The sequence below is a fragment of the Vicugna pacos genome, chromosome 7 (genome assembly GCF_048564905.1).
Source record: "Vicugna pacos chromosome 7, VicPac4, whole genome shotgun sequence".
In the NCBI taxonomy this organism is placed as follows: Eukaryota; Metazoa; Chordata; class Mammalia; order Artiodactyla; family Camelidae; genus Vicugna; species Vicugna pacos.
In genome coordinates this window covers 77,737,644-77,763,414 of record NC_132993.1, presented here as the reverse complement: position 1 = coordinate 77,763,414, position 25,771 = coordinate 77,737,644, and the positions used below count along the sequence as shown (strand labels likewise).

General features: G+C 39.9%; 1 protein-coding gene across 2 annotated transcripts in view; it reads right to left on the bottom strand.

Annotated features, from left to right (window-relative positions):
• Positions 1-25,771, bottom strand: part of PRKAR2B (protein kinase cAMP-dependent type II regulatory subunit beta) — a 91,459-nt gene that overhangs the window by 26,107 nt on the left and 39,581 nt on the right. For both annotated transcript variants that reach the window (XM_072965213.1, XM_072965214.1), the window contains exon 3: positions 10,711-10,763. In XM_072965213.1, coding sequence (XP_072821314.1) covers positions 10,711-10,763 — 53 coding nt within the window. The remainder of the gene's footprint in view (positions 1-10,710; positions 10,764-25,771) is intronic.

Genomic DNA, 25,771 nt, shown 5'->3' with positions numbered 1-25,771 from the left:
GGAGAGAGGAGGAGGAGTGTCCCAACATCAGAGTAACCGGGACCGGCAGCAGCGGACTCCATGCCCATGAATATATCAAAGCTCACAATGGGAGACTCAAATCAGCATTTCAATATATAGTAACATGTCATCAGCATATAATGACACTTTTACCTCTTCTTTTCCAATTTGGATCCCTTTTATTTCTTTCTCTTGCCTGATTGCTGTGGCTAGGACTTCCAGGACTATATTGAATAGGAGTGGTGATAGTGGGCATCCTTGTCTTGTCCCAGATTTTAGTGGGAAGTTTTGAGTTTCTCACCGTTGAGAACTATGCTGGCTATAGGTTTGTCATATATAGCTTTTATTATGTTGAGATATGTTCCCTCTATACCCACTTTGGCGAGAGTTTTTATCATAAATGGGTGTTGAATTTTATCAAATGCTTTTTCTGCATCGATTGAGATGATCATGTGGTTTTTGTCCTTTCTCTTGTTGATGTGATCAAATCAGCATTTCAAACCCAGCTCAAGGGGCTAAAAATCCTGGGCCCAAGAAGAAGTGAGGAAGTTTACAGTGTATGTGTACTGTTCATGTGTGTGCTGTTTATACGCCATGCAAAAGTCTATCTACTGGCCAGTGAGAGAGGAAGTCACAGCAGTTTTTCCTCTAAGGGGAAAGGATGTGCAAACTTCTATTCACTACTGAATCAGTATTACCCTCAAGCTAGATCTACAATGGCACATGATTGCACAAAAAGCAGGTCCTGGTGCCTAACAATGCACTGCTATTCAGAAAAGTTTTAAAATTTGACTATTAACCAAATTATGCCAACCGAAATTCACTGCCGCCTACTTCACTTAAGGAAGGCTAACACTAACACAGCACAGCAAGACAAGCAGGTATTTCTCACATCACAAAACCCATCTAGAACTTCAAACAGAAGCAATCACATGTTTGCCTGCTGAGAAGCTCTATCTTCAGAGAGATGTTGGGGACCATGTTACCGACACGGAAACAACTTTCCAGGCTCAAGACAGAGCCACCTCTGCCCGCATCCACGTCAGCAAAACAAGAAGTAGATGAACTCCCATGTCCCTATAAATGATCCACTTCACCAGAAACACAGTGTATCTGGTCAGCCAACCCCTCAAAGCCAAGCCAACTCTGGGCTCTACACTTACTTCCTTGTTCCTTATTCACTGTCTATTTTTCTCATCCTTGTTCTGTATTCTTCATCCTATAAAAGCTTCCTGCCTTCTGTCCCATTTTGCAATTCTCGGGGCCCTTGGGAATGGAGACTGCCTGCTTCATGCAGTGTTGAAAGTTTGTATCACCTACACTGCCGTCTTCAATCATTTTTAACACCATCTTGCACCTGCTTCACCTCTGTCATCAGTTTAGGTCTTTCCCCTTGCCCCATTCACTGGGTACAAACGCCTCACACAAAAGCCCAGCTTCCTCCTGTCTCTCCTGCCACTTCTCTGCCTATGAATGAGCATTTCTAAATTTTGTTACACTCCTGTCCCCACTGCTACTGTCCACTGCTCTCCTCTCTGCTTTCCTTTTTCCCCCGGTTCCCCCTCCCTGCCATCACTTCTCTATGATAGATAAAGTAGCCAGAGTCCTTTATCTCCCATCGATTCCTCCCACCCCATTAAAATCCTACTCCGGTTCCTGGGAAGCGAACAGTCAGAAACTGGGTGAACCTTCAAAGCTCTGGCTCCCCTGCCCTGTCCCAGCTGCTCAGAAGATGCTCTCCCACTTCTACTCACTTCTTTCTGCTGCGTCTGGTGTGACCCAACTGATAACTAAGGAAAAGTACCCAAATGTGACTTTTATTAGACTAGAGGCCACTTTGTTTTCTATTAAAATTTATTTCTGATTTCAAGATTAAAAGTCTTATTGGTTAAACAAGCATTTATGATGTGCCAGGCATTGTTTTAAGGGCTTTAAATATATAACTAGTATTATCCTAGGAACAGACCCCACGAAGCAGGTGAACGCTAAGAGTTAAGTGAAATGAGTCAGACAGAGAAAGACAAAGACTGTATGATCTCTCAGGAGAGAAAAGGTAGGGAAATTAACTTGCCCAAGTAACTTCTTCAGTGTCACACAGTTCAGAAGCTGTAGAGCTGGGACTCATCCCAGGTAGGCTGGCTACAGAGTTGATACTATAAACCAGGGTAGCACACCATGGCCAAAGATCAAATTTCTTTTTGCATGACCCCTGAACTAAGAATGGTCTTACATTTTTTAATGACTGGGGGAAAAAATCAAAAAGAATGCTTCCTGACACGTGAAATTTTTACAAAATTCAAATTCAAAGGTCCATAAATGAAATTTTAATGGGTCACAGCCATACCCATTCTTTTATGTATTGTCTATGGCTGTTTTCAAGCTACAACAGCAGAGCTGAAGAGCTGTGATGGAAACTCCCCAAAGCCTAAAGAGTTTATTATCTGAAAACAGTAAAATTCCCAGAAAAAAAAGCTTTACAGGAAAAGTTTGCCAAATCCTGCTATAAACCTCTGCTGCCTTTCAAAAACTTTAGAAAAACAATGAGTAAGTAAGACAGACTTACACCTTTACTTTAGAACTTTACTAAAGAACACCGTGTATGTGTTTTGTTACACAAGGGACATCCGTGCAAGATATTTTCCTATCTGTCCAATCGAGTCTCCACCCAGAGCTGAAAGTAATCTTTAAAAAATTTAAATCGAAACACACCCATTCTCCAGATGAAGACCTTAATGGAGTCCATCACATTCATGGAGAATTAAATCCTCGCTCCTTCCTTTTTCACCCCCACCTCAACCACCCAGTCCCAGGCTCTCCTGCCTTCACTCACAACTTCCAGCTCCTGCTCTGATGTGCTTATTAGGTCAACCAGAAATGCACTCTTGGGCTTTTGGCAAGACTCTGTCCACATCGACCCTTCTGGTCTCACCACAAGAAGGCCTTCTCCCAACCATTTCATTTATTTAGGGACTCTTTCGATTTGGGGAGTTTGGTTTGGTGTTAATTCCTGCACCCTGTTACACTGTCCTTTTAGCACTTCAATTTACTTGCTTGTTGTTAACTTCTGCTAATTTGACTCTAAGCCCCAAGACGGCAGGGACTTGTCCACCGTACTCATCACTGTACACTCAGCACCCAGCCTGATATGCAGAAGGCACTCCCAACACATTTCATGGAGTAACAGAATGAAGAAATGCTCCACAATTCTTAAACGTACCGGCTCTTCTTTACCAGTATCTACACGGTAGATGTACATAACCCCAACATTTTCATTTACTAAAGGTATTCCAACTAAAATCTCATGTGCTACTTTCTAAAATTAATCTTAAGTATTTAAATTTTTCTTTGAATTCACATAAAAATACATATTTATACTAGCCTATATGATTTCCAATCATATTTCCAGTAATTTTCCAGTATTTTCTTTTTTATTTTTATCTCAATGCGACTGGGTTCTTGCCCACAGACAAATGACTCTTAACTGGTATAGTCTCCCCAGCAAGACTGCCAGAAATTAGTTGGAGTCATCGAGTCAAATTATCTATTATATGAATCAAATGGTAGCTAACAGTTTACAAGTCTATAAGTTACCATATACTGCTTTCAAATCGTATTTTAAAATGTTCTTTAATGCATATTTTTACTAAGATAAATCAGCTCATTAAACAACTCAAATACTGAGTTTTACAGTATACATTTATACACAAATACAAAGAATATATGTGAAAACTAAAGAAGGAAACAGATATTTAGGTACAGGAAGCCCAGAGGGTCTCAAACAAGATGAACCCAAACAGACCTACTCTAAGACATATCATATTTAAAATGGCAAAAGTTAAAGATACAGAGAGGATACTAAAGGCAGCAAGAGAAAAACAAAGAGTCAGTTACAAGGGAACCCCCATAAGGCTCTCAGCTGATTTCCCTACAGAAACTTTTCAGGACAGAAGGAAGTGGCAAGAGATATTCAAAGTCCTAAAAAGGAAAAAACCTGCAACCTAGAATACTGTACTAAGCAAGCTTTTAACTTAGAAGGAAAGATAAATAATTTCTCAAACAAAAATAAAAGGAATACAGCAGTACTAAACCTATCTTAAAAGAAATACTGAAAGGTCTTCTCTAAACAGAAAAGAAGCATGAATTTATAGGAAAAGGAAAATCACAATAGGAAAGGTAAATATATAAAAGGATTATAGATCACTCAAATAAGTACACAGATTAAAAACAATCAAAAATTCTGTGAAAGCAATCATAACTACAATGAATAGCAAAAGGATCAACATGAAGATGTAAAAACAGGACATCAAAATTACAAAATGTCTCAGAGCAAACTAAGAAAATGTAGATCTTTTAGAGTATGCTTGAGCTTATACGACTATCAATCTCAAGCAAGGAGATACTGTTGGGGGTAACATACTTTAAAACCAGGGTAATCACAAATCAAAAACATACAATAGATTCACAAAAATAAAAAAGAAATAATATAAAAGGAAACCATCAAACCACAAAAAGAAAAAAAAGAAGGGAAGAAAGAAAAAATACAAAATCAACTAGAAACAAGGTTTAAAATGGCAATAAGTACATACTTATCAATAATTACTCTAAGTGTCAATAGACTAAATCTTCTAATCAAAAGACAGAATGGCAGATTGGATAATAAAACAGGAAACTACAATATGTTGCCTACAGGAGACCCACTTTGGGGGTAAAGACACATAAAGACTGAAAGTGGGGTATGGAAAAAGATACTTCCTGCAAATGGAAACGACAAGAAAACGGGGGTAGCACCACTCATACCAGACAAAATACTTTAAAACAAATGTCATTTTAAAAAAGAAAAAGGACACTATATAATGATAAAGAAACCAGTACAAGAAGAGGATATCACATTTGTTAACATATATGCACCCAATATGGGAGTACTAAATACATAAAACAAATACACTAACAGACATAAAGGGAGAAACTGATGGGAATACAACGATAGTAGAACACTTTAATACCCCACTGACATCATGACATCAATGGACAGATACTCCAGGAAGGAAAATCAATAAGGCAATAGAGATCATGAATGATACAACAGAACAGTTAGACTTAATTGATATCTACAGGATACTACATCCAAAAAAAAAGGAATACACATTCTTTTCAAGCACACATGGAACATTCTCTAGGACATACCACAAACTAGGACACAAAACAAGCCTCAACAAATTTAAGAGGACAGAAATTATTTCAAAGCATCTTTTCTGACCACAATGGCATGAAACTAAAAATCAACCACAGAAAGAGAAATAAGAAAAAACAATTACATGGAGACTAAACAACATACCAAAAAACAAAACAAAACCAAAAACCAATGGGCCAATGATGAAGTTAAAGAGGGAAAAAAAAAAAAAAAAAAAAACTCCAGACAAATGACAATTAAAACACAACCACAAAAAAAATCTATGGAATGCAGTAAAAGCAGTCCTAAGAGGGAATTTTATAGCAATACAGTCCTTCCTCAAAAAACAAGAAAAATCCCAAGTAAACAACCTAACCCCTTACCACCAAAAAGAATTAGAAAAAGAAGAACAAACAGAACCTAAAGTCAGCAGAAAGAAGGAAATAATAAAGATCAGAGAGGAAATAAATAAAAAGAGATTTAAAAAACAATAGAAAAAAAATCAATAAAACCAAGAGCTAGTTTTTGAAAGAATAAACAACTGACAAAACTCTGGCCGGGCTCATCAAGAAAAGAGGGAGGACTCAAAATAAAAAATGAAAGGTAACTCAGAAATACAAAATACCATAAGAAAATATTACGAACAGTTAAATGCCAACAAAATGGACAACCTAGAAGAAATGGACAAGTTTCTAGAAACATACAGCTTGCCAAAACTGAATCAAGAAAGGACATATAATTTGAACAGACTGATCACCAGATGTGAAATAGAATCTGTAATTGAAAAAAAAACCCAAAAAAACCCTCCTGCAAACAAAATTCCAGAACCAGATGGCTTCATTGGGGAATTCTACCAAACATACGAAGAATAACTTAAACCAATCCTTCTCAAACTCTTCCAAAAGACTGAAGAGGAGGGAACACTTCCATAGTCATTCTATGAAGCCACCATCACCCTGACAACAAAACCAAAGACACTACCAAGAAAGAAAATTACAGGCCAATAACTCTGATGCAAAAATTCTCAATAAAATATTAGTAAATCAAACCCAACAACACATAAAAAGGATCACACACCATGATCAATCTGCATTCATCTCAGGGTCATGAGGATGATTTAACATTACACAAATCGCACATGAAAAAATGCTCAATATCACTAATTATCAGAGAAATGCAAATCAAAACTACAATGAGGTATCACCTCACACCAGTCAGAATGGCCATCATTCAAAAATCCACAAACGACAAATGCTGGAGAAGCTGTGGCGAAAAGGGAACCCTCCTCCTACACTGCTGGTGGGAATGCAGTTTGGTGCAGCCACTGTGGAAAACAGTATGGAGATTCCTCAAAAGACTAGGAATAGACTTACTGTATGACCCAGGAATCCTGCTCCTGGGCATATATCCAGAAGGAACCCTACTTCAGAACATGAACCCCAGTGTTCATAGCAGCACTATTTAAAATAGCCAAGACAAGGAAACAGCCTAAATGTCCGTCAACGGATGACTGGATGAAGAAAAGGTGGTATATTTCTACAATGAAATACTATTCAGCCATAAAAACCGACAACATAACACCATTTGCAGAAACATGGATGCTCCTGGAGAATGTCATTCTAAGTGAAGTAAGCCAGAAAGAGAAAAGAAAAATACCATATGAGATCGCTCATATGTGGAATCTAAAAACAAACAAACAAAGCATAAATAGAAAACAGAAACAGACTCATAGACATAGAATAAAAACTTGTGGTTGCCAAGGAGAAGGGATACACTGGGATTTCAAAATTGTAGAATAGATAAACAAGATTGTACTGTATAGCACAGGGAAATATATACAAGATCTTACAGTAGCTCACAGAGAGAAAAAAATGTGACAATGAATATATATATGTTCATGTATAACTGAAAAATTGTGCTGAACACTGGAATTTGACACAACATTGTAAAATGATTATAAATCAATAAAAAATGTTAAAAAAAAGTTACACAAATCACCAAAAGACAAAGCCATGCAATCATCTCAATAGACGCAGAAAAAGCATTTGATAAAATTCATCATCCATTCATGATAAAAACTCTCACCAAAGTGGGTACAGAGGGAAAATATCTCAACACAGTAAAAGCCATTTATGACAAATCCATAGCCAATATTAATACTAAACAGTGAAAAGCTGAAAGCCTTTCTGCTAAGTTCTAGAACAAGACAAGGATGTCCACTCTTACCACTTCTTTTCAACATAGTACTGGAAGTCCTACCCACGGTAATCAGACAAGAAAAAGAAATAAAAGATATCCAGATTGAAAGGAAAGAGGTAAAACTGTCATTATAGGTAGATGATACGATACACTAACAATGAAATACCAGAAAGAGAAAATTTAAAAAGCAATCTTGTTTAATACCTCATCCAAAACGAAAGACAAACAAACAAAAACAAAAATCTAGGAAAAAACCTAACCAAGGAAATGAAAGACTTATATGCTGAGAACTGATGAAGGAAATCGAAGATGATTCAAGGGAATGGAAAGATATCCCAAGCCCCTGAATTGGAAGAACTAACATAGTTAAAATGGCCATACAACCCAAAGCAATTTACATATTTAATGTGATCCCTATCAAGTCACTCAGGACATTTTTCATAGAACTAGAACAAATAATCATAAAATTTGTATGGAGTCACAGAAGACCCAGAATTAACAAAGCAATTCTGAGGAAAAAGAATAAAGATGGCAGCATAACCCTCCCAGACTTCAGACAATACTACAAAGCTACAGTAATCAAATAGTGTGGTGTTGGCACAAAAACAGACATACAGATCAGTGGAACAGAATAGAGAGCCCAGAAATAAACCCACACACCCACGGTCATTTAACCTTCCACAAAGGCAGCAAGAATATACAATGGAGAAAAGACAGTCTTTTTAGCAAGTGGTAATGGGAAATCTGGACAGTCACATGCAAATCAATGAAGTCAGGACACTCACACTATACACAGAAATAAATTCAAAATCACTTAAAGTCTTAAATATAAGACATGACACCATAAACTACTAGAAGAGAATATAGGCAAAATATTCTCGGACATTAAGTCATAGCAGTATTTTCTTAGGTCAGTCTCCCAAGGCAATAGAAATGAAAGCAAAAATAAACAAATGGGACCTAATCAAACTTACAAGATTTTGCATAGCCAAGGAAACCATAAACAAAATGAAAAGATAACCTATGGAGTGGGAAATAATAATTGCAAATGATGAGGCCAACAAGGGCTTAATTTCCAAAATATACAAACAGCTCAATGTGACTCTACAACAAAAATACCAACTACCCAATTAAAACATGGGCAGAAGACCTAAACAGACATTTCTTCAAAGAAGACATCCAGATGGCCAACAGACACATGAAAAGATGCTCAACATCGCTAAATATTAGAGAAATGCAAATCAAAACTACAATGAGGTATCACCTCACACTGGTCAGAATGGCCATCATCAAAAAGTCTACAAATAATAAGTGCTGGAGAGGGTGTGGAGAAAAAGAGAACCCTCCTACACTGTTGGTGGGAATGTATGCTGGGGCAGCCACTATGGAGAACAGTAGGGAGGTTCCTTAAAAAAGTAAAAATAGGGAGTCAGGTTATAGCTCAGTTGGTAGAGTGCATGCTGAGCATGCATGAGGTACTTGGTTCAATTCCCAGCACCTCTGTTTTGAAAAAGAAAAAAAGAAAAAAAGAAACCAAAATGAAAAGGTTAAAACACAGTTATCATATGACCCAGCAATCCCATTCTTAGACATATATCCAGAAAAGAAGAAAATTCTAATTCAAAAAGACACACGAACCCCAGTGTTCATGGCAGCAGTATCTACAATAGCCAAGACACAGAAGCAGCCTAAGTGTCCATCAACAGATGAATGGATAAAGAAGATATGGCATATATATAAATGAAACAATGACATTTGCAGCAAAATGAATGGACTTAGAGATTATCATACTAAGTGAAATAAGTCAAAGACATATTACATGATATCACTTATATGTGGAACTTAAAAAATAGTACAAATGAACATATTTATAAAACATTAGACTCACAGACATATAAAACAAACATATGGTTACTAAAGGGTAAGAGAGGAGGCAGGGATAAATTGCGAGCAAGGGATTAACATATGCACACTACCATATATAAAAGAGAGAAACAAGGATTTACTGTATAGCACAGGGAAGAATATTCAATGTCTTGTAATAAACTATAATGGAAAAGAATAAAAAAAGAATATGCATACATATATGTGTGTAAACGAGTCACTCTACTGTACACCCGAAACTAAAACAATATTGTAAATCAACTATACTTCAATTTAAAACAAAGTTAAATAATACGTGTTGTCTTCTAAGTCACCCATTATTGCTTCTGCAAGATAAAGGATAGGAGAGGGGAGAGTCTAGATTTTCAGACTACGTGGAGTGATAACAGCACATTACACCTTGATAAAGATACATTGAGCCTAAGGCTGCATAATTTGCAGACTGGAATTTGTGGACTTTACAAAAACACGTTAGGTTCTGGTACTGAGAAATAAGCACCACAAGCCTAGTGCTGGGAATCTCCGTGGAGACAGGAGTGAAATGGGATTTCCTCCAAGATCTTCTGCGTCATTTAAGGCTCCTGATCCCCCTACCACTGGATTTTACATATACGTCAGGGAGCTTAATGAGATAAGGACTCAGGGACACAGTATCTGCTTTTCTGCATTAAATCTCAATCTCACTGAAATATTTTTCAGAGCTACAGAAATGGATTTTTGTTTTAATTTTAAGGGCCAAATAAAAAAGGGGAACTTTTTTTGCAAAGTATGTACTCCAAAAAAAAAAAAAAGTAAATGAATACTTTCCATTTCCAGGCTCAGTAATCTCATAGTTTACTTTTTACTAAATAAATAATAGGGGAATGGAGCTAAAGAACACAGTTTAAAAGCTGCTTCAAACCAAACTGGACAAAATTCTTGCAAAAACATTAGGACCTCCAAGAAACCAGTTTTTGAGTTAACTATTAGACTCATAGATTTTTAAAAAAAATAACAAATGCTGTTTGGCATCTTAGACATAATTTTGCTCTGATTTTTTTTTGTTTCAGAGTAAGCTTCTTTTGTGACAAATCAGTAAGAGCAGAATGCTTTTCCCAGTATTTTTTTCTTTACTAGAAATACTAAGAAAAATAAAATTATCACTATGGGAAAGATAGCTAAAAACATTTTTCATCACAGGCTGTATTTTTGCAGAGAAATAAAACCACAACTGCAGTGAGTTTTTACGTTCATCATTCTTTTTATCCACAAAGAGAGAGACTCTTTGGATCAAAGTAATTCTACAAAACTTGAAGCAGAAGTAAGCTATTGGAGATAAGACTAGGAAAAGAATCAGTCAAAGTAATTCCATTATGCCTCGTGTGAACCTATATGCTTGATAACATCTTCCTACTATTATTTTCCTTATCCAATGCAGGGGTATAATTTAAAATTAATTTGTTCAGTAAATTACATACCCTGGATTCTGCATCATCTTCTTCTTCATCAGGATTATAAGCTTCTGCACATACTATAAAAATAAAAATGGACATTTTAAAGATTCTTTCATCAAGAAACATACTATAATAAATATATCTTTAAAAATTAATCAACAAGAGTTGACAGTGTAAAAATAAATTAATACTCTTCATGTAGGGCAAACAGTCTACCCCTCAAAACCAGTTTGCTATTGCAACTTGAAAGGAATTTATTAAGATATAAAGCTGCATGTCAAGACACTGACGGTTGCTTTTGGCTTTCTCTTATTCAGAGAAACAGAGCTTCACCTTTTACACCTTCATTTCCAAGAATGCATAAGACCTAAAAATTACCTAAAAGAACAGACACCCCCCCAAAAAAAGAAATGATCAATTTAATCACACATTAAAGAGTGACTTTCATAAATTATCCCAACACAATCTCCCAGGAACAAACACTACTAACATTTCATATATGCCTTTTCCAGTCTTTATTCTGAGCTGAGTTCATACTGCACACATAATTTTAAAATCTGCTTTTTCATTTAACACTGTAAGAATTCTGCATGCCACTAGAAACCTTCTGTAAATATTGTTTTAAGGACTGCTAATTATTTACCATAAGCTGTAATTTACTACTCCCTTAATGCTAGACCCAAAGTTGGCTTCTATTAAAACCTTGCAATAAACAACTTCATACACAAATATTTGTCCAAATTTCAGATTATGCTGTAGGAATTATTTTCAAAAGGCTAAAAGGTACAATTTTTAAGGCATATATATCACCAAGTTTCTTTCTGGTGATACTGTAACCATTCTCTGTCCTACAAAGAATGTACGAGAAGGCTCCGCTAAATGGTACAACAGAGTCAGACGTTACTACTCAAAATCTTTCTCAATTTAAATGAAAAAGAAATTCAAACTTTTAAAATTATTACTGAATTTGAACATTACTGAATTTGAGCCCCCAGGGGAACATGAGGCCATGCCTGGAGATGTCATAAACTGACTATATTTCCTCTTTCATCCCTATGTTTGAGGAATTTATTTTTGTTTGATTTTCTTTTTGACTTACACCAGTTTCTTAATACCATTTGGTCTTATTTCTCACAGTCATTTTATCCAGTTTTATTAACGATAATTACCAACTTTTTACCAATCACACTTGTGTGTTTACTTTTAATGTAGGGACATCAGGTAAGAAAATTCCCCCATATGATTCAAACCCAACATTAAACATCACAAAAGTACCACTGCTTTGAGTTTAGTATTTGCAACTCTTCTTTACTTGGAAAACTAAAGATCTGTGACTTCTCTTTTTTCAGTTTGTAAAGGTAGACCTTTTTACATTTACCCTTTATTCCATAAGGACTTTATTCTGGACTGGATGTAGAAATTTAAAGAGCGGAGGGCAGCTGAAAGGCTGACAAGTGTCCTTCCAGGAGCCTCCGGATGGCCTTGGGACTATTTCCACCTTCGGTGCATTATTAGGAACCCTGACAGTAGCTGTCTTTCCTCCAGGCAGTGCCCTATACACCCAGGCCAGCGCGTGACTCTTAGCCAGGCCGACTGCGCCCCCAGGGGAACATGAGGCTATGCCTGGGGACGTTCTGGTTACCACAACTGTGAACAGAGATGGAGGAGGCCAGAGATGCTGCCAGACACCCCACCATGCACAGGACAGCTCTCCCTCCCCCTCTCCCCAACGAAGAATTAGCTGGTCCAAAATTTCAACAGCGCTGAGGCTGAGAAACCTGACCTTGTGTCTGTTTTCTCATTCAGTCTCACAACCTAGGGGATAGGTGTCCTATCACCTCTCGGCAGATGAAAGACGAGGGCAGAGCTTCGTATCTTGGTCAAGATCACACTCTAGCACCCTGGGGCCAACACCTGACCCCAGGATTGTCTGGTTGACTTCAAAGGCCTCGTTCCTAACCACTGTTCTGTACCAGCATGATGCCTGGCCTGCAGCCTTCTGTCTCAGAAAGTCATCAGGAGGGGACCTTTTCTCAGGGACAGGCCCCCATTAAAGAACCTCACTGATGCGTATCACCAGGATGCCAACCCAATGACTATTTCTGGAGTTGGCAGGAGTCAGCATGACCAGCCAGTGCTCTCCTGTGGGAAGACCACAGAAGCAGCCAAATCACAATGAGAAGGTTGCTGGTTGAGAAGGAGATGGGAGGAAAGGAGTCTGTCAAATAAATGGAATGCTGAGTAGCATGAGTCTGGGACATCTGTACACACAATACAGACAGTCCTGCTACTGCAGCCAGACCCTAAGTGTGCTGCTGCAACTCACCAAGAGGCAGGAGAGCATTGACTTCTAAAGCTTGGCTCTGTAGCCTTCTGCTTCCATGGGTGACCCATGTCCCGGGCAGGACTGATACATCTATTGCAGGACTCAGTGCAAAATGAAAGCACAGGTCCATTTTCAAAAATGAAGCATTTCAAGAGGGCAAGAGCAGAACATTAAACCAAAGCGAGGTTCCTGTGAGTGTGGGGTCTGTAAAGACAGCCATGCTCATGGGATCAGTTACGTTCAATGAGGTAAGATACACTTGGTTATTTAAGGTAAGCTGTTAAATATATCCTGACCCATAAGTGTTGACCTTAAATTTTAATTCACAGAGGGAAACCTTAATCCTCTAATTTCTAAATTTCGAGCCCCAAAACTCTAAAAATCATCGCTAGTATAAGAATCTATTTTTTTCCTAAATAACTTATCAATTGACCCAGCATTATTTATTTAACACCCTTCTGATCTGTGATACCTCCTTTATCACATGTTTGTTTACTTCTGGGCTATCCATTTCATTGAACCATGGATTGTGCCAATATTACAAGCTTTAGTTCCTGACATTTACATGCAACTGTGTCACAATATTCAAATTCATCTGCCACCTTCTGTGCCCAAATCAAAATATAGCACTTGCAGGCTAGTACCCTGCCATGGTGCCTTACACGTCCATATCTTCACTGACACAGCTCCCTCTGATGGGAGCTCCTGCCACAGCCTCCTTTCCAAGCCAACCCTTCGCTCTGGCCCCAACTGAAAATCAGATCAAGAGTCAAGTGTTGCCCTCTCACCTCCAGGGAGCTGTGCCAGGACCCCGCACTTCTGTGCTCCCCCTGCACTGTCCCTATGGTGTGGGCAGAGTGCATGACCATCACTGACCACACCTGACTTAACCAAAGATGTGACCACCTGTTTGCCCCTCCAGGCTGGTACTTCATGGACTGACTGTGCACTCTTGTTCATTTCTGCATTTCCCTTGCACTGCCCTGGTCCATTGCCTGGCTCTCAATGCACGTTTTTTCGAATGAGTGACGAGTTGATGAATAAACGAGTTTGAAGGTCCTTGAAGGCAAACATGTCTCTTTTGAATATTTCCCAGTGGTGTACCTGTATTGTAGACTCTCAAACGAACACACATTGAATGAGTAAGTGGATGGATAAAAAGTCCTTTTTCTTCGTTAAAATAACCTACACCATTTATCCAAAACATGGGGACAGAGAAGATGAGTGAAAATGAGGAACTTTTGTTCACCAACAGGCCTGGCCCACAGATTAGTAGCTCAGTAAATACCTGTACAACAGATGAATGGATACAAGGCTTTACGTCTGGGCAGACCCTCAAACCACAGCCTGCAGATAACTTGAGCTGGCTTGAATTTTTTTCTGAAAGGTACCCTATCTCCCCTGAGCAATCAGAAATGGAGCCTGAAATTATATACTCCGTCCTCTGGCAATTACACAGGAATGAGGGACAGAGTCTTCTTCTCTATGTGAACCCTATATTGAGTTTTTCCTGTTATGTTGTGCATATCTGCATTTTGATAATACATTAGTCATCCAGAGTGCTCCAAGAATTTAAGGAGTTTCCCACACTACAGACGGTGTAATGTGCGTTGAGTGTAGCCAGACAGCTGACATAGTTTGCAGGACAGAACAGGAAAGTGAGAACTACACAGGCTCTGCATCTTCTGGGGCTTGATCTTCAATCTTTTCATGCCCATCTGTCTACACCCACCCCCACCCACACAACATGACAGACAAGGGATAAGGGTTTCATTTTCCTCCTGACACCAAACACACGTGGTCTTTTTCAACGCCACTGCCCCAGCTCTCTGACGCCAACCAGGTATCCAACAACTCAGTTAATTCTGACACTGTCTACCTGAAGTGAGTGTCAGATTCCATGAGTTAAAGGGCTCAGCCCACAAGACTGCCCCCACTTCAAACGCCAATCCCAATCTCCAGGCCACCCATACTTCTGACCAACCAGCTATAAAATTGGAGGCTCCCACGATGCCCTCCTTGGGTATGATAATTCAACAGAATGACTCCCAGAACCCAGGAAGTGCTTTCCTTACTCTTACTGGTTTATTATAAAGGTACGACTCAAGAGCCGCCAGATGGACAAAATGCTGGCATGAGATGAGGGGGGCGCAGAACCCCCATGCCCTCTCCTGGTGTGCCACCCTCCTAGCTCCTTGATGTGCCCGCCAATCTGCAAGCTCTCTCAACCCTGTCATTTAGAGGTTTCCACAGAGGTTTCATTACATGAGGCACAACTGATTGAATCACTGGCCCTTGGGATTAACTCCAGCTTCAGTCCCTCGCTCCTTCTCCAAGGTTGGGCTGAAAGTTCCAAGTTTCCAACCAAAGTCTGGTCCTTCTGGGCCCAGCCCCCGTGCTGAGACTATCCAGGAGCACCCCCAGCCAAGAATCAGCTGCTCAGCACACCAAAGAAGTTCTTATCCCTCAGGGGATTCCAAGGGTTTTAGGAGCTCAGTGTCAGGCAATGGGACAAAGACCAAGCACCTTTCTTATTCTGCTGCACAAGGCGTTACACCAACTCCCGGGGTTTTCCACCGAGTGGCCACTGTACTTTGTCAGTAATATATAAAAATCAGTGCAGTCAAAACAACTTTGACCTGGACAAGTTTACATAACCCATGTGAGCGCCAACAAAGCTAACAAAGAAGAAAGGAACCAACCCCGCTCCTAGAGTCCCTGGGCCCTAGCCCCTGGCGCGGAGCCTTGCATACAGTACACCCTCAATAAATATTTGCTGAAGGAATAAAAAGCAAACGTGGCCAGTGCAGAAAGACTGAGTGGTTTGGAGGCCTAAAACCTAGGAAAAAATCGACTGCTACAAAATATATAAAATTTGCTTTTCCAGTGCTCTCAGATTTTAGCATACTTATTTAAATGATAATCAGCTTAAAATAAAGCTATTGTAAAAGCACAGGTGTAACAGACAACAGAGTTCTCATTCAATACGGTTAAACTTAGCTTATTGAAGTGGAAATGCACTCCTACAAAGGGGGAAAAAAACGTACCTTTTACAATACTAGTTTAAAGCATGCATTTTCAAACAAGAAGATTGGTTGGGGGAGGGGGCAAAAATTACTTTTTTCCCCCATATGAAAGCACAGATACACATACAATACATAACCAGACACAGAGTGTATTTGCGGAATTAAAATCTCACGGGGTGCTAATTAGGGGGGAGAGGCAACAATAAAAGTAAGAATGAGGCACACTGGTATTCAGATGTACTAGTTATAACTAAGCAAAGGGAAGAGGCACAATGACAAGTCAACAGACCTTCCTCCTCCCCCTTAATTTCTGCCTGGGTAATCTGGTACCTATCTGCTCTGACACATCAGTGACAATCTTACACTGTAATTGACAAAGCAAAGGCATTTGGACAATATGTCAAAATACAGAAGTTCACATTTTGACCTCAAATCACATTCAAGCAAAAGGATCCACAGGAAGACTTAACGTTCATTTAAAAAATCATTTCTGAAAAGTAGGAGATGATGCGGAAAGTCAAAGAATGATGCAAAGCATCTATATTATCATTCTATATTATAGTGTGTGAATTATTTCATCTATGTATTTCACAGTACTTTAAGTATTATCTGTAACTATGGATCATATATAAACCCTATGTTCTCTAGGCAATTACAGCTTAGCAAGCAAGACAGAAACAGAAAAGCCGGGATAACACTAGCGCCACGATGAAAGCACATACAACGCATGCAGGAGCACAGAAGAGAAAAGGGTGACCTGCTGCTTAGAGAATAAGGAAAGCTTTGCAGAAAGAGATGCCCTGATAATTCATGAGGAATGGGAAGAAGTTTACTGAGAAAAGGGGATTGTTTTGTTCTCTGCTGGATTTCTAGCGCTTAGAACAGTGAATGGCACACGGTACATGTTAACAAAAACAGAGCTTCTGTCCCGGTGGAATCGGAGTGTGTCACCCTCCAAGCACTGAACCCTGTACTCTGGGGATTTCTGTAGAGGCTTCGTTGTGCAGGCAGGACTGATGATTAAGTCAGTCTCCATCCCTTCTCCCCTTCCCAGAGGATGGCAGATAGAGCTGAAAGTCTCAAGCTTCTAATCATGGCTTAGTCTTTCTGTTGACCAGCCCCGACCCTGAAGCTATCCTGGAGCCCATCAAAAGTCTCCTCATTAGAACAAGACATTCCTACCATCCAGGAAATTACAACAGATTTGGGAGCTCTACGTCAGAATCAAAGGCCAAACAACAGAATGAAAGATGCTTCTAGTGCTCTTATTACTTAGAAAATGACAAGAGTTTTAGGAGCCCTATACCAGGAATTGAGGACAGAGACCAGCATGTTTTTTTCATTATTTCACAGGGTGTCCAGGGCTCTCCTGCTTGGGACTGCTATCCCGGATGCCCCAACCCCAGTTTGGTCAGCAGCAGAGTTCTACCAGCTCTGCTGTTGGAGGAGGCTGACTTGACTGAGCGCAAAAAATCCACGCAACCCATGCCCAGCAGCAGTCAGTAATGGCGATCACGGTGGCAGGCAAACAGGAAGGCTCGCATGCTAACTAGCTGGACGCTGTGGTCCTGGATGCAGCAAACATCACACCAACAGACTAGCCAGTAATTTTTTTTTTTAATGAGACAACCATAAAAGAGTTTGCAAAGCTCTCCAAACACCACGGCCCACCGGAAGGCTATGTGGGCTCACAGGAGTAGCTTGTCAGGGCCCAAGCTATCCACAGGTCCCTGGCCATCCATGAGGCTACAGCACACGCAGAGAAGACAAAGATGGCAGCCAGAAGTTGGGATGCACTTTGAGACTACATGAAACAACTCAACAGAAAAAAAAAAAAAAATCTGATTAAAAAATGGGCACAGGATCTGAAGAGACATTTTTCCAAAGAAGGCATACCGATCAACAAGCACACAAAAAGGTGCTCAACATCGCTAATCACCAGGGAAATGCAAATCAAACCATAACAGGGTATCACCTCATACCTGTTAGAATCGTTACCATCAGAAAGACAAGAAATAACAAGTGATGGTGAGGATGTGGCAAAAAGGGAACTCTTGTGCATTATGGTGAAATTGGTGCAGTCACTATGGAAAACAGTATGTCAGTTCTCCAAAAAATTAAAAATAGAACTATTGTATGATTCAGCAATTCCACTTCTGGGTACTTATCCAAAGAAAACAAAATCACTATCATGAAAAGATATCTGTACCCCCATGTTCACTGCATTACTTACAATAGCCAAGACATGGAAGCAACACAAATGCCTGTGAATAGATGAATGGATAAAGAAAATGTGGTATTTATATACGGTGGAATATTATTCAGCACAAAAGAAGGAAATCTTGCCATTTGCAACATGGATGGACTTTGAGGCCATTATGCTAAGGGTATAAGTCAGAGTAAGTCAAATGCTGTATGATTTTACATGTGGAATCTTTAAAAATACAACCGAGATACAAAGAACAGATCGATAGGTGCCAGAGGGGGTAAAAAGCTACCTGAAATCTGAACATACTCCAAAACTAACACACTGACCCATCAGCTCAAAACATTGGAGTATAACCTCTAACCAATCACCGACTGACCATTAAGCCATGTGGACACAGGAGGTAACGCTGGAGATCCAGAGGTAAAATTTCTTTTTTTAATTAAAAAATTTCAAAAGTAGAGACATTAGTATCCACACACTGTGGTGGAAACAGAGTCCATAAGATTTAGCCCAGCAGCTACTAAACAAAAAACAGCAACAACAAGCCTGAGATGGATGAAGTCAGAGTTCAGAATTGCTACAAAATATAATCTAAAATGCCAGTTCTCAGCACACTTGCAAGGCATGCAAAGAAACAGGAAAGTGTGTTCCATACTCAGGAATTGAGGAAAAGAGGTATTGCCTCAGAGTGGGCTCAGCTGTTGGACTTTTCAAAGACCTCAGAGCAAACCATACTGCTTTAGAACTACAAGAAACCATGTTTAAAGAATTAAAGTATGTTGACAATGACTCAACAGAGAATCTCAAAGATAAAAATTATTAAAAAGAGCCAAATGAAATTCTAAAGTAGAAATGTATAATAAATGAGATGAAAAAAATCACTACATGGGTTCACCAGGTTTGAGCTGGCAGAAGAAAGAATCAAGGAACTTGGAGGAAGATCAATAGAAATTATCCCATCTAAAGAACAGAGAGAAAAAAGGATGAAGAAAAATGAGGAAAGCCTCAGGGATCTGTAAGACAACACCAAACACACAAGCCTGCATGTAATGGCAGTTCCACAAAAAGAAAGAAAAAAAGAGGAAAAATAGAAATAATGACCAAAAACTCTCACGTCTTATGAAAACCATTAACTCCCAGATCCAAGATGCTTAATGCACCACAGCCTAGAATAAACACAAAGAAATCCATACCTAGGCATATTTTAGTTAAATTATTAAAAGTAAAAAAAAAAAAAATCTTCAAAGCAGCAAAAGAAAAAAAAAACTATCCTATACAAGGGAACAATAAAACAATAGTTAACTTCTGATCAGAAACAATGAAGGTCAAAAGGCACTAATGGCATATGCAAATTGCTGAAAGAAAAAAACTGTCTCACAAGAATTCTATATCCAGCAAAACTATCCCTTAAAAATAAAGGTGAAATGAATTCATCCTCAGATAAACAAGGACTAAGAAAATGAGTCGCTAGCAGATGTGCCGCTAGCAGATGTGCCCTACAAGGAATACTACGTTAAGTCTTTCAGGCTGAAAGGAAATGACACCAGAGGCCAACTCAAATCAGCAAGAAGAAATGAAGAGCACTGGAAAGAGTAAACATTTTGAGTAAATATGAAAGACTGTAGAAATGCATCCTTTTGTTCTTTTTTCTCTCAATTTTTTACTTAGAAGAGAAGACTGCATAAAGCAATAATCATCACACCAAACTGCTGGGTTTGTAACATATATAATACATATGTCAGTAACAGCACAATAGGCTGACAGCCTACCTCCACCTCCTTCAATGCCTCCTGGCTCACACACCTGTCTGATCGTTACACGTGGCCATCCCCAGGAAGAGATCACCTCTTTCTAGTCTGATCGTGGGGAAAGACCAAAGTGAAAGGGGTGGGGAGGACAACATGGACCTATGTTGAAAGGTCAGGATTCCAACTTGACCATTCCTGGCATGATCTACCTCTGACCAAAAATTTGTAATGCTTCCCACAACACACAGAATAAAGCCCAAATTCTTACCAAGACTTTCAAGGATCCCCCATGATCTGATTCAAACCTATTTTTTAAGACTTTCCTCTTACTATAATATAATAAAGCTCATACATTTCTAATCTTACGAGACTATTCACTATTTCCTCAACATATGATTTCACATGGTTTGCACACTGGAAATGTGTCCCTTCCACTCCCTATTTCCACCTCCAGAAATTCTACTCTCCCCTCAAAGCTCTACACAAATGCCACATCCGCTCTGACAATTTCTCCAAACACACAAGTTAGGAATAAAGGTCCCCTTCTATGTAGGAACACAGGATGCACCTTATCTGTAGCTTTACTTTGGTGAGATCACACTCTTTGCAGGGGCTAAATTCTAAACACAATGCATGAGACAAAATCTCCAACCGTCAATGCTCCTCTTGAAAATCCCATAGGAAGCCACTGCTGAAGATGGTCATACGGTCTTACAATTAGTCTACAACAATGGGTTTTCCTTCCAGCATTAAAACAGACTGCTTTTTCTTCTGTTGAGCACCAGAAATTGTTGCTGGCTTGCATTCAGAAGCCATGTTGCTGGGTTAAATCCCCAGTACCTCCATTAAAAATAAATAAATAAATAAACCTAATCCTCTCCATCAAAAAGACACCTCACAAATAAACCAAAAAAAGTAATGATTTTTTTTTTTTAAAGCCATGCTGTGTGGGAAATGGATACCTTTAAATCCTAGAAGTGCTCTCAGTCTGAGAGGCACGCAGGAACTGAGCAGGTCAGTAGAAGGGCAGACGCCCATCTCACCCCCACTCCACCCACTGAGGGCACAAACTCACTGCATGGATTGTCTATCTGTTCCTTTGCACACATGCTCTCTGTAGAATGTGGACAGTGGTATCCGAGTGGTGGCACCATGACCCAACTCTGCTGTGCTGTCCAAAAAATGGCAGGACAGTCACGGGTACACGGTCAGCTCTCCCAGGGTCCTGGACACAAGCTAAATCTTAGTCATCTTTAGCAATCTCACTAAACAGGGTCTTGCAAGTTAATAATAAATGCTTTTCAATTTAACTAAACTAACAGCACAACCAACTAGATACAAAGCCACCTCTTCTAGAGTTAGCAGAGTACAAACATTCCAAAAACAATCATCTCTGCACCAAGCAGTTCTCTCACAAATTAAAAATCCTTGCAAGTCTAGAAAAAAATCCAACCTGATTTAAAAATGCAATAATTTTGCATAATATGCGGGAGCCAGGTGGTTGGCTGCTCTTAAAGTTCTGAAGAAAATAACATCAAAAAGGTTTGTGAGAAGAAAATTACAGTGAACTTTAGCCTCCCACTTTATCTCTTTGAACAGCTTGTGGTATAAATGTAAAGTATCATTGCTTCTTTGGGGCTTTTTCCATTAGTACCTAGATGAATTGATACGCAAGATAATAGTTCCATTATTTTGAAGAGAAGTGACATTTGTCTGGTATTGTTATTGTCATTCTATGTGTAAAGCATTATCCTGTCATAAAATGGTAATGTTTCTCAACAGAAAAAGACAAATCCAAAGGCATCACCTGCAGTCATACAGGCAGGTGGTGAAACAAGTGACTGAAGAGTCCCTGACACCCAGAGCTCAGGGCTCATCAGCTGTCTCTGACGTGCAAAGGTCCTGAGAACACCGCAGATGCCCGTCAGGCTGGAAAGGAAGCTCACAGGACATCCGAGAAGCTGCCTTCCACAAAGAGCACTTCCTCAGGGCAGCCAGCCTGACACCAAGCAGGAACCTGTGGGGTATTCCCTGGTACAAATCTTTCCACGTTCCCGATTCTTGTTTGTAGGAAATAGGCTTCATTCAGCTTCCTTGACTTTCCCTGAGTTCCAAAGGGCAGATTCAAATAGTTGCTAATCAGAGAAGGGAAGGAATGCAGAAAGAAAGGAGGAACAATCAAGAAACAATAGTGCAGCCTTGGGGCAGGGTCCTGGTTACCAAGGCTCTTGCCCCCAGGATCATATCCCACCCCTCCCTCTCAAACAGAAACCAATTCTTATCTAAGTCTCTGGAGGCAAAGAGAAGAAATTGGTTAGAACCTGCAAAGCCCAAGATGGCAGAGGATGTGACTTCCAGTGGACCTTGAGCCTCATTATATGGTCACTGTAATGCATCAGCATGCCAACTTGAGAAGGAAAAGCCGGGCTGGGCTAACAAGATGACTCAGAAGTCTAAGAATGTGAAGGAAAAGCCAGGCTGGGCTAACAAGAAAAGCCCCCAACAAGAAAAGCCAGGCTGGGCTAACAAGATAACTCACAAATCTAAGTATCGGAATACTGATCTGAGTTCTGCTGGACTAACTCGTAAATCTAAGTTCATTAGTGTTGGTTTGCTGATTCCCTGTTCATGTGTTTTTTTGCTAGCCAGCTGGAGTTTCAAAGAGATATATCTGGCTTTGGAATGTTGGTTTGCTGCCTCCCTGCCTCCACTTTTTGTGATAATGATGCTGCTAAAGCTGTTCCATGCCTATTGGCCGAATACCCCAAGCTTGTACTTAACCCTATAAAACCTCATGTGCACATCTTGAAGGTGCTCAGAGCTTCGGAGCAGAAGCCCCTCTGAGCCCGCCGGCGTAATACATCTGAGTACTCCAACCCTCCAAGTGGTGCTTGTTTCTTGGCTGGCCTGTCACTTCCGTAACAAAGTGACACACCCACTAGCGTCAGGACAGGTGGCGACTGCCATGACAACAACCGGAAAGGCCCATAACAGGACGGAAGAGAAAGGTGATTGGCTCCAGCACACTTAGGACATGATGGTCGAAGCCTCCCTCAAAAGTCCTTGCGGCCCAAGCCGCAGCCGGAGCTGTCTCTACCTGCCACCTTGGCCGACAGCGCCCTGCTTGAGTGCCTTTTCCTCACTGAGCACTTTTCTTCCCTGCTCCCTGCCAGTGAGCTTTCCTTTCTTTCCCTCTTGAGAAATAAAGAAGCTTTCACTCTGTCCCTCTGCCTCAGCTGTGAATTCTTTCCAGCCAGCAGGCAAGAATCCTACTTTTGTGGGATCCCCATTCTAAGGGGGAAGTCTTCCATCTGCTAACAAGTCCAACCTAGTAATCAGTCAGCAGACATGATTCTGATAATCCAAAACTGGCTCAGCTAAAATTAGCCCCAGGGGAGGTCAGGGTTTCCAAGCCCTCTGCCACAGCAGACCCTGGACGTGCAAATGAGGCAACTTCAGGTCAATCCAGGATGCCTGGGCTAATTAATTAGAACCCTTTCCTGGGATTTTTAGGCTGCAATCAGAGGGATTGCCAGGTCGGTCTCTTTCCGGTGGCTAATGCTGTAAAGCGTGGAGCTGCGGTGGTCATCACATGGAGAAAGCAGCCAACAGTAGGAGAGAGAGTCGGAGGGAAAAGATGGGGAGACCCTAACAGGGTTCCAAACCCAGTTGCCCAGCTGTATTCCTGCCCTCCCTGTAGCCTGATGGTTTTGTGAGGACCCCACCCCCACCATTATGTGAATAAACTTTCCAGTTTCCCTTGATTGAATTCAATGTGTCACTCATAGTCAAGGAGACATCAGAAATTAAGGGGAATACAGGTCCAAAAAGATCAGGACAGCAAGGAAAATACGATGATAAAGATCTAACCAATTACCAAAAATAAGTAAGAATAAAGCCACAGAGCATCATTAATAAGAAAGTAGTATCTGCAAAATGACAAGTTCAAGCTCTAGTCATTCAATGGAATTCTAACAACCAAAGTGACTGTTATCAGGTAGCCTGCAAAACTGATTCTCCTCTTTCACCAAATTTCTGTGTCTTGCAGAACAAGTAAGGTTGGCTTTAGGGCTTCAATTTAGTTTTTACGTTTCATGGATTTCAGAACCACGGCCTGTTTTTTTTTTTATAATAGTTTTATTGTTTTTATGAAAATGATACATGCAAACAACTCATCTTTTTAACGATGAAAGTTGTGTTTTACTCTATGCAAAATGCCTCTAACAGTGAAACTAACACATGGAAACAACTCTTAATCACTGACTATTTATTTGTAAAGCTGTGTTTGATGTTTGTAACAATACAAGTATTTAAAAGGGTCCGTGTGCTATACTAGCTTGCAACCTGGTTAGGGAGATTAATTCATCTAAGACAGGAGTATAAGTTATTATCTGTGGTTATACAGAGAGTGACTGATTTACAATATGGGGAAGGAGCATAGGATTCAGACAAACTGAGGCATATCCCAGCTCTGCCACTTTTTTCTGCCACTTTTTTCTGCCACTGATTAACTGTGTGACATCACGTCACTAAGCATTCTGAATCTCAGTTTTTCTAAGCGGTAAAAATGTAGCTGTTAAGATCTACCTCAAAGAGTTGCTGTGATTAAATAAATGCCAGCTGTATAGCAATCACAAGGTGTAAACCTCAAAAAATATTTGGCTTAAGCTATCAAAAGGCACAAGGGATGAAGAGGACAAGATAAACATTCAACATGCTAGGAATGAGAGTAAGCTTCACACTTTGCACCCACAAGTCCCTGGAACGCTGCCCCTCCAGCCCTGCCACCCTGTTCTTCCTACATGTCAGAAAAAATGTCACCCCCTGGAAGAGGCATCATATACATATATCAATAGGTGTCATGTGTCACTCAGTGAAGAAGTGAGTCAGATTATTCTTCAGGATGACACCTGAGTGGGGCTTTCATCCCAAAGGAAGTCTGTGCTGAAAAGCACACAGCCAGAGGGAAACTCAGGTTCAAACTTAACTGCAACCGCAGACAAGAGAAGGATTTTGGACCAGTTATTCACCTTCTCTGTGCCTCTGTTTCCCTGTCTATAAAAAGGGGATAACAATACTATCTTACTCAGAGTTGACGAGAGGATCACATGACACATTTTTAAAAACTTTTTTTTTAATTGAAGTACAGTCAATTACAATGTGTCAATTTCTGGTGCGCAGCACAATGTCCCAGTCAACACATGACACATTTGAAATCAAAGAACATTTAGAAGACAGTAGGCAGCCATGGCTTGACGGGATGGGATGGTTTGTTAGGTGTGATAGAAAACAGGGTTACAGGGTAACTGAGTGTAGGTTCTGCAGGGCCTTAAGTCGAGTATCAACTTAAAATGTATAGACTTTATGAAGTGTGGTGCATAGGACATTATGACAGAGATGTGCCAGACGAATTAAGGAAAAAGAGGAATACAAAAGCAAGAGATCACTGAGCCTCACTACAGCAACTGGTGTGTGTTGTAACTGGTATGTTCCCAACAGAAATAGAAGGAATGGAAAAGCAACTGTAAAAGTCAGCACTAATCCAGTGACAGACTAGATACAGGGCCAAGGTTACTAAGTATACACAATAATAATTTAGTTAACAGATACGGTTTCTATCAAGAACTCGCTACAGTACATTACACTGAGTTACTGGGTATCAGAGAAAAACATTTCTAATGAAACAAATGTGGGTATTATTACTAAGTATAAGCAAATAAGAAGTAGTATCTTTCTGAAGCAATATGAAATTAAAATATATTAATTTTAAGGCACA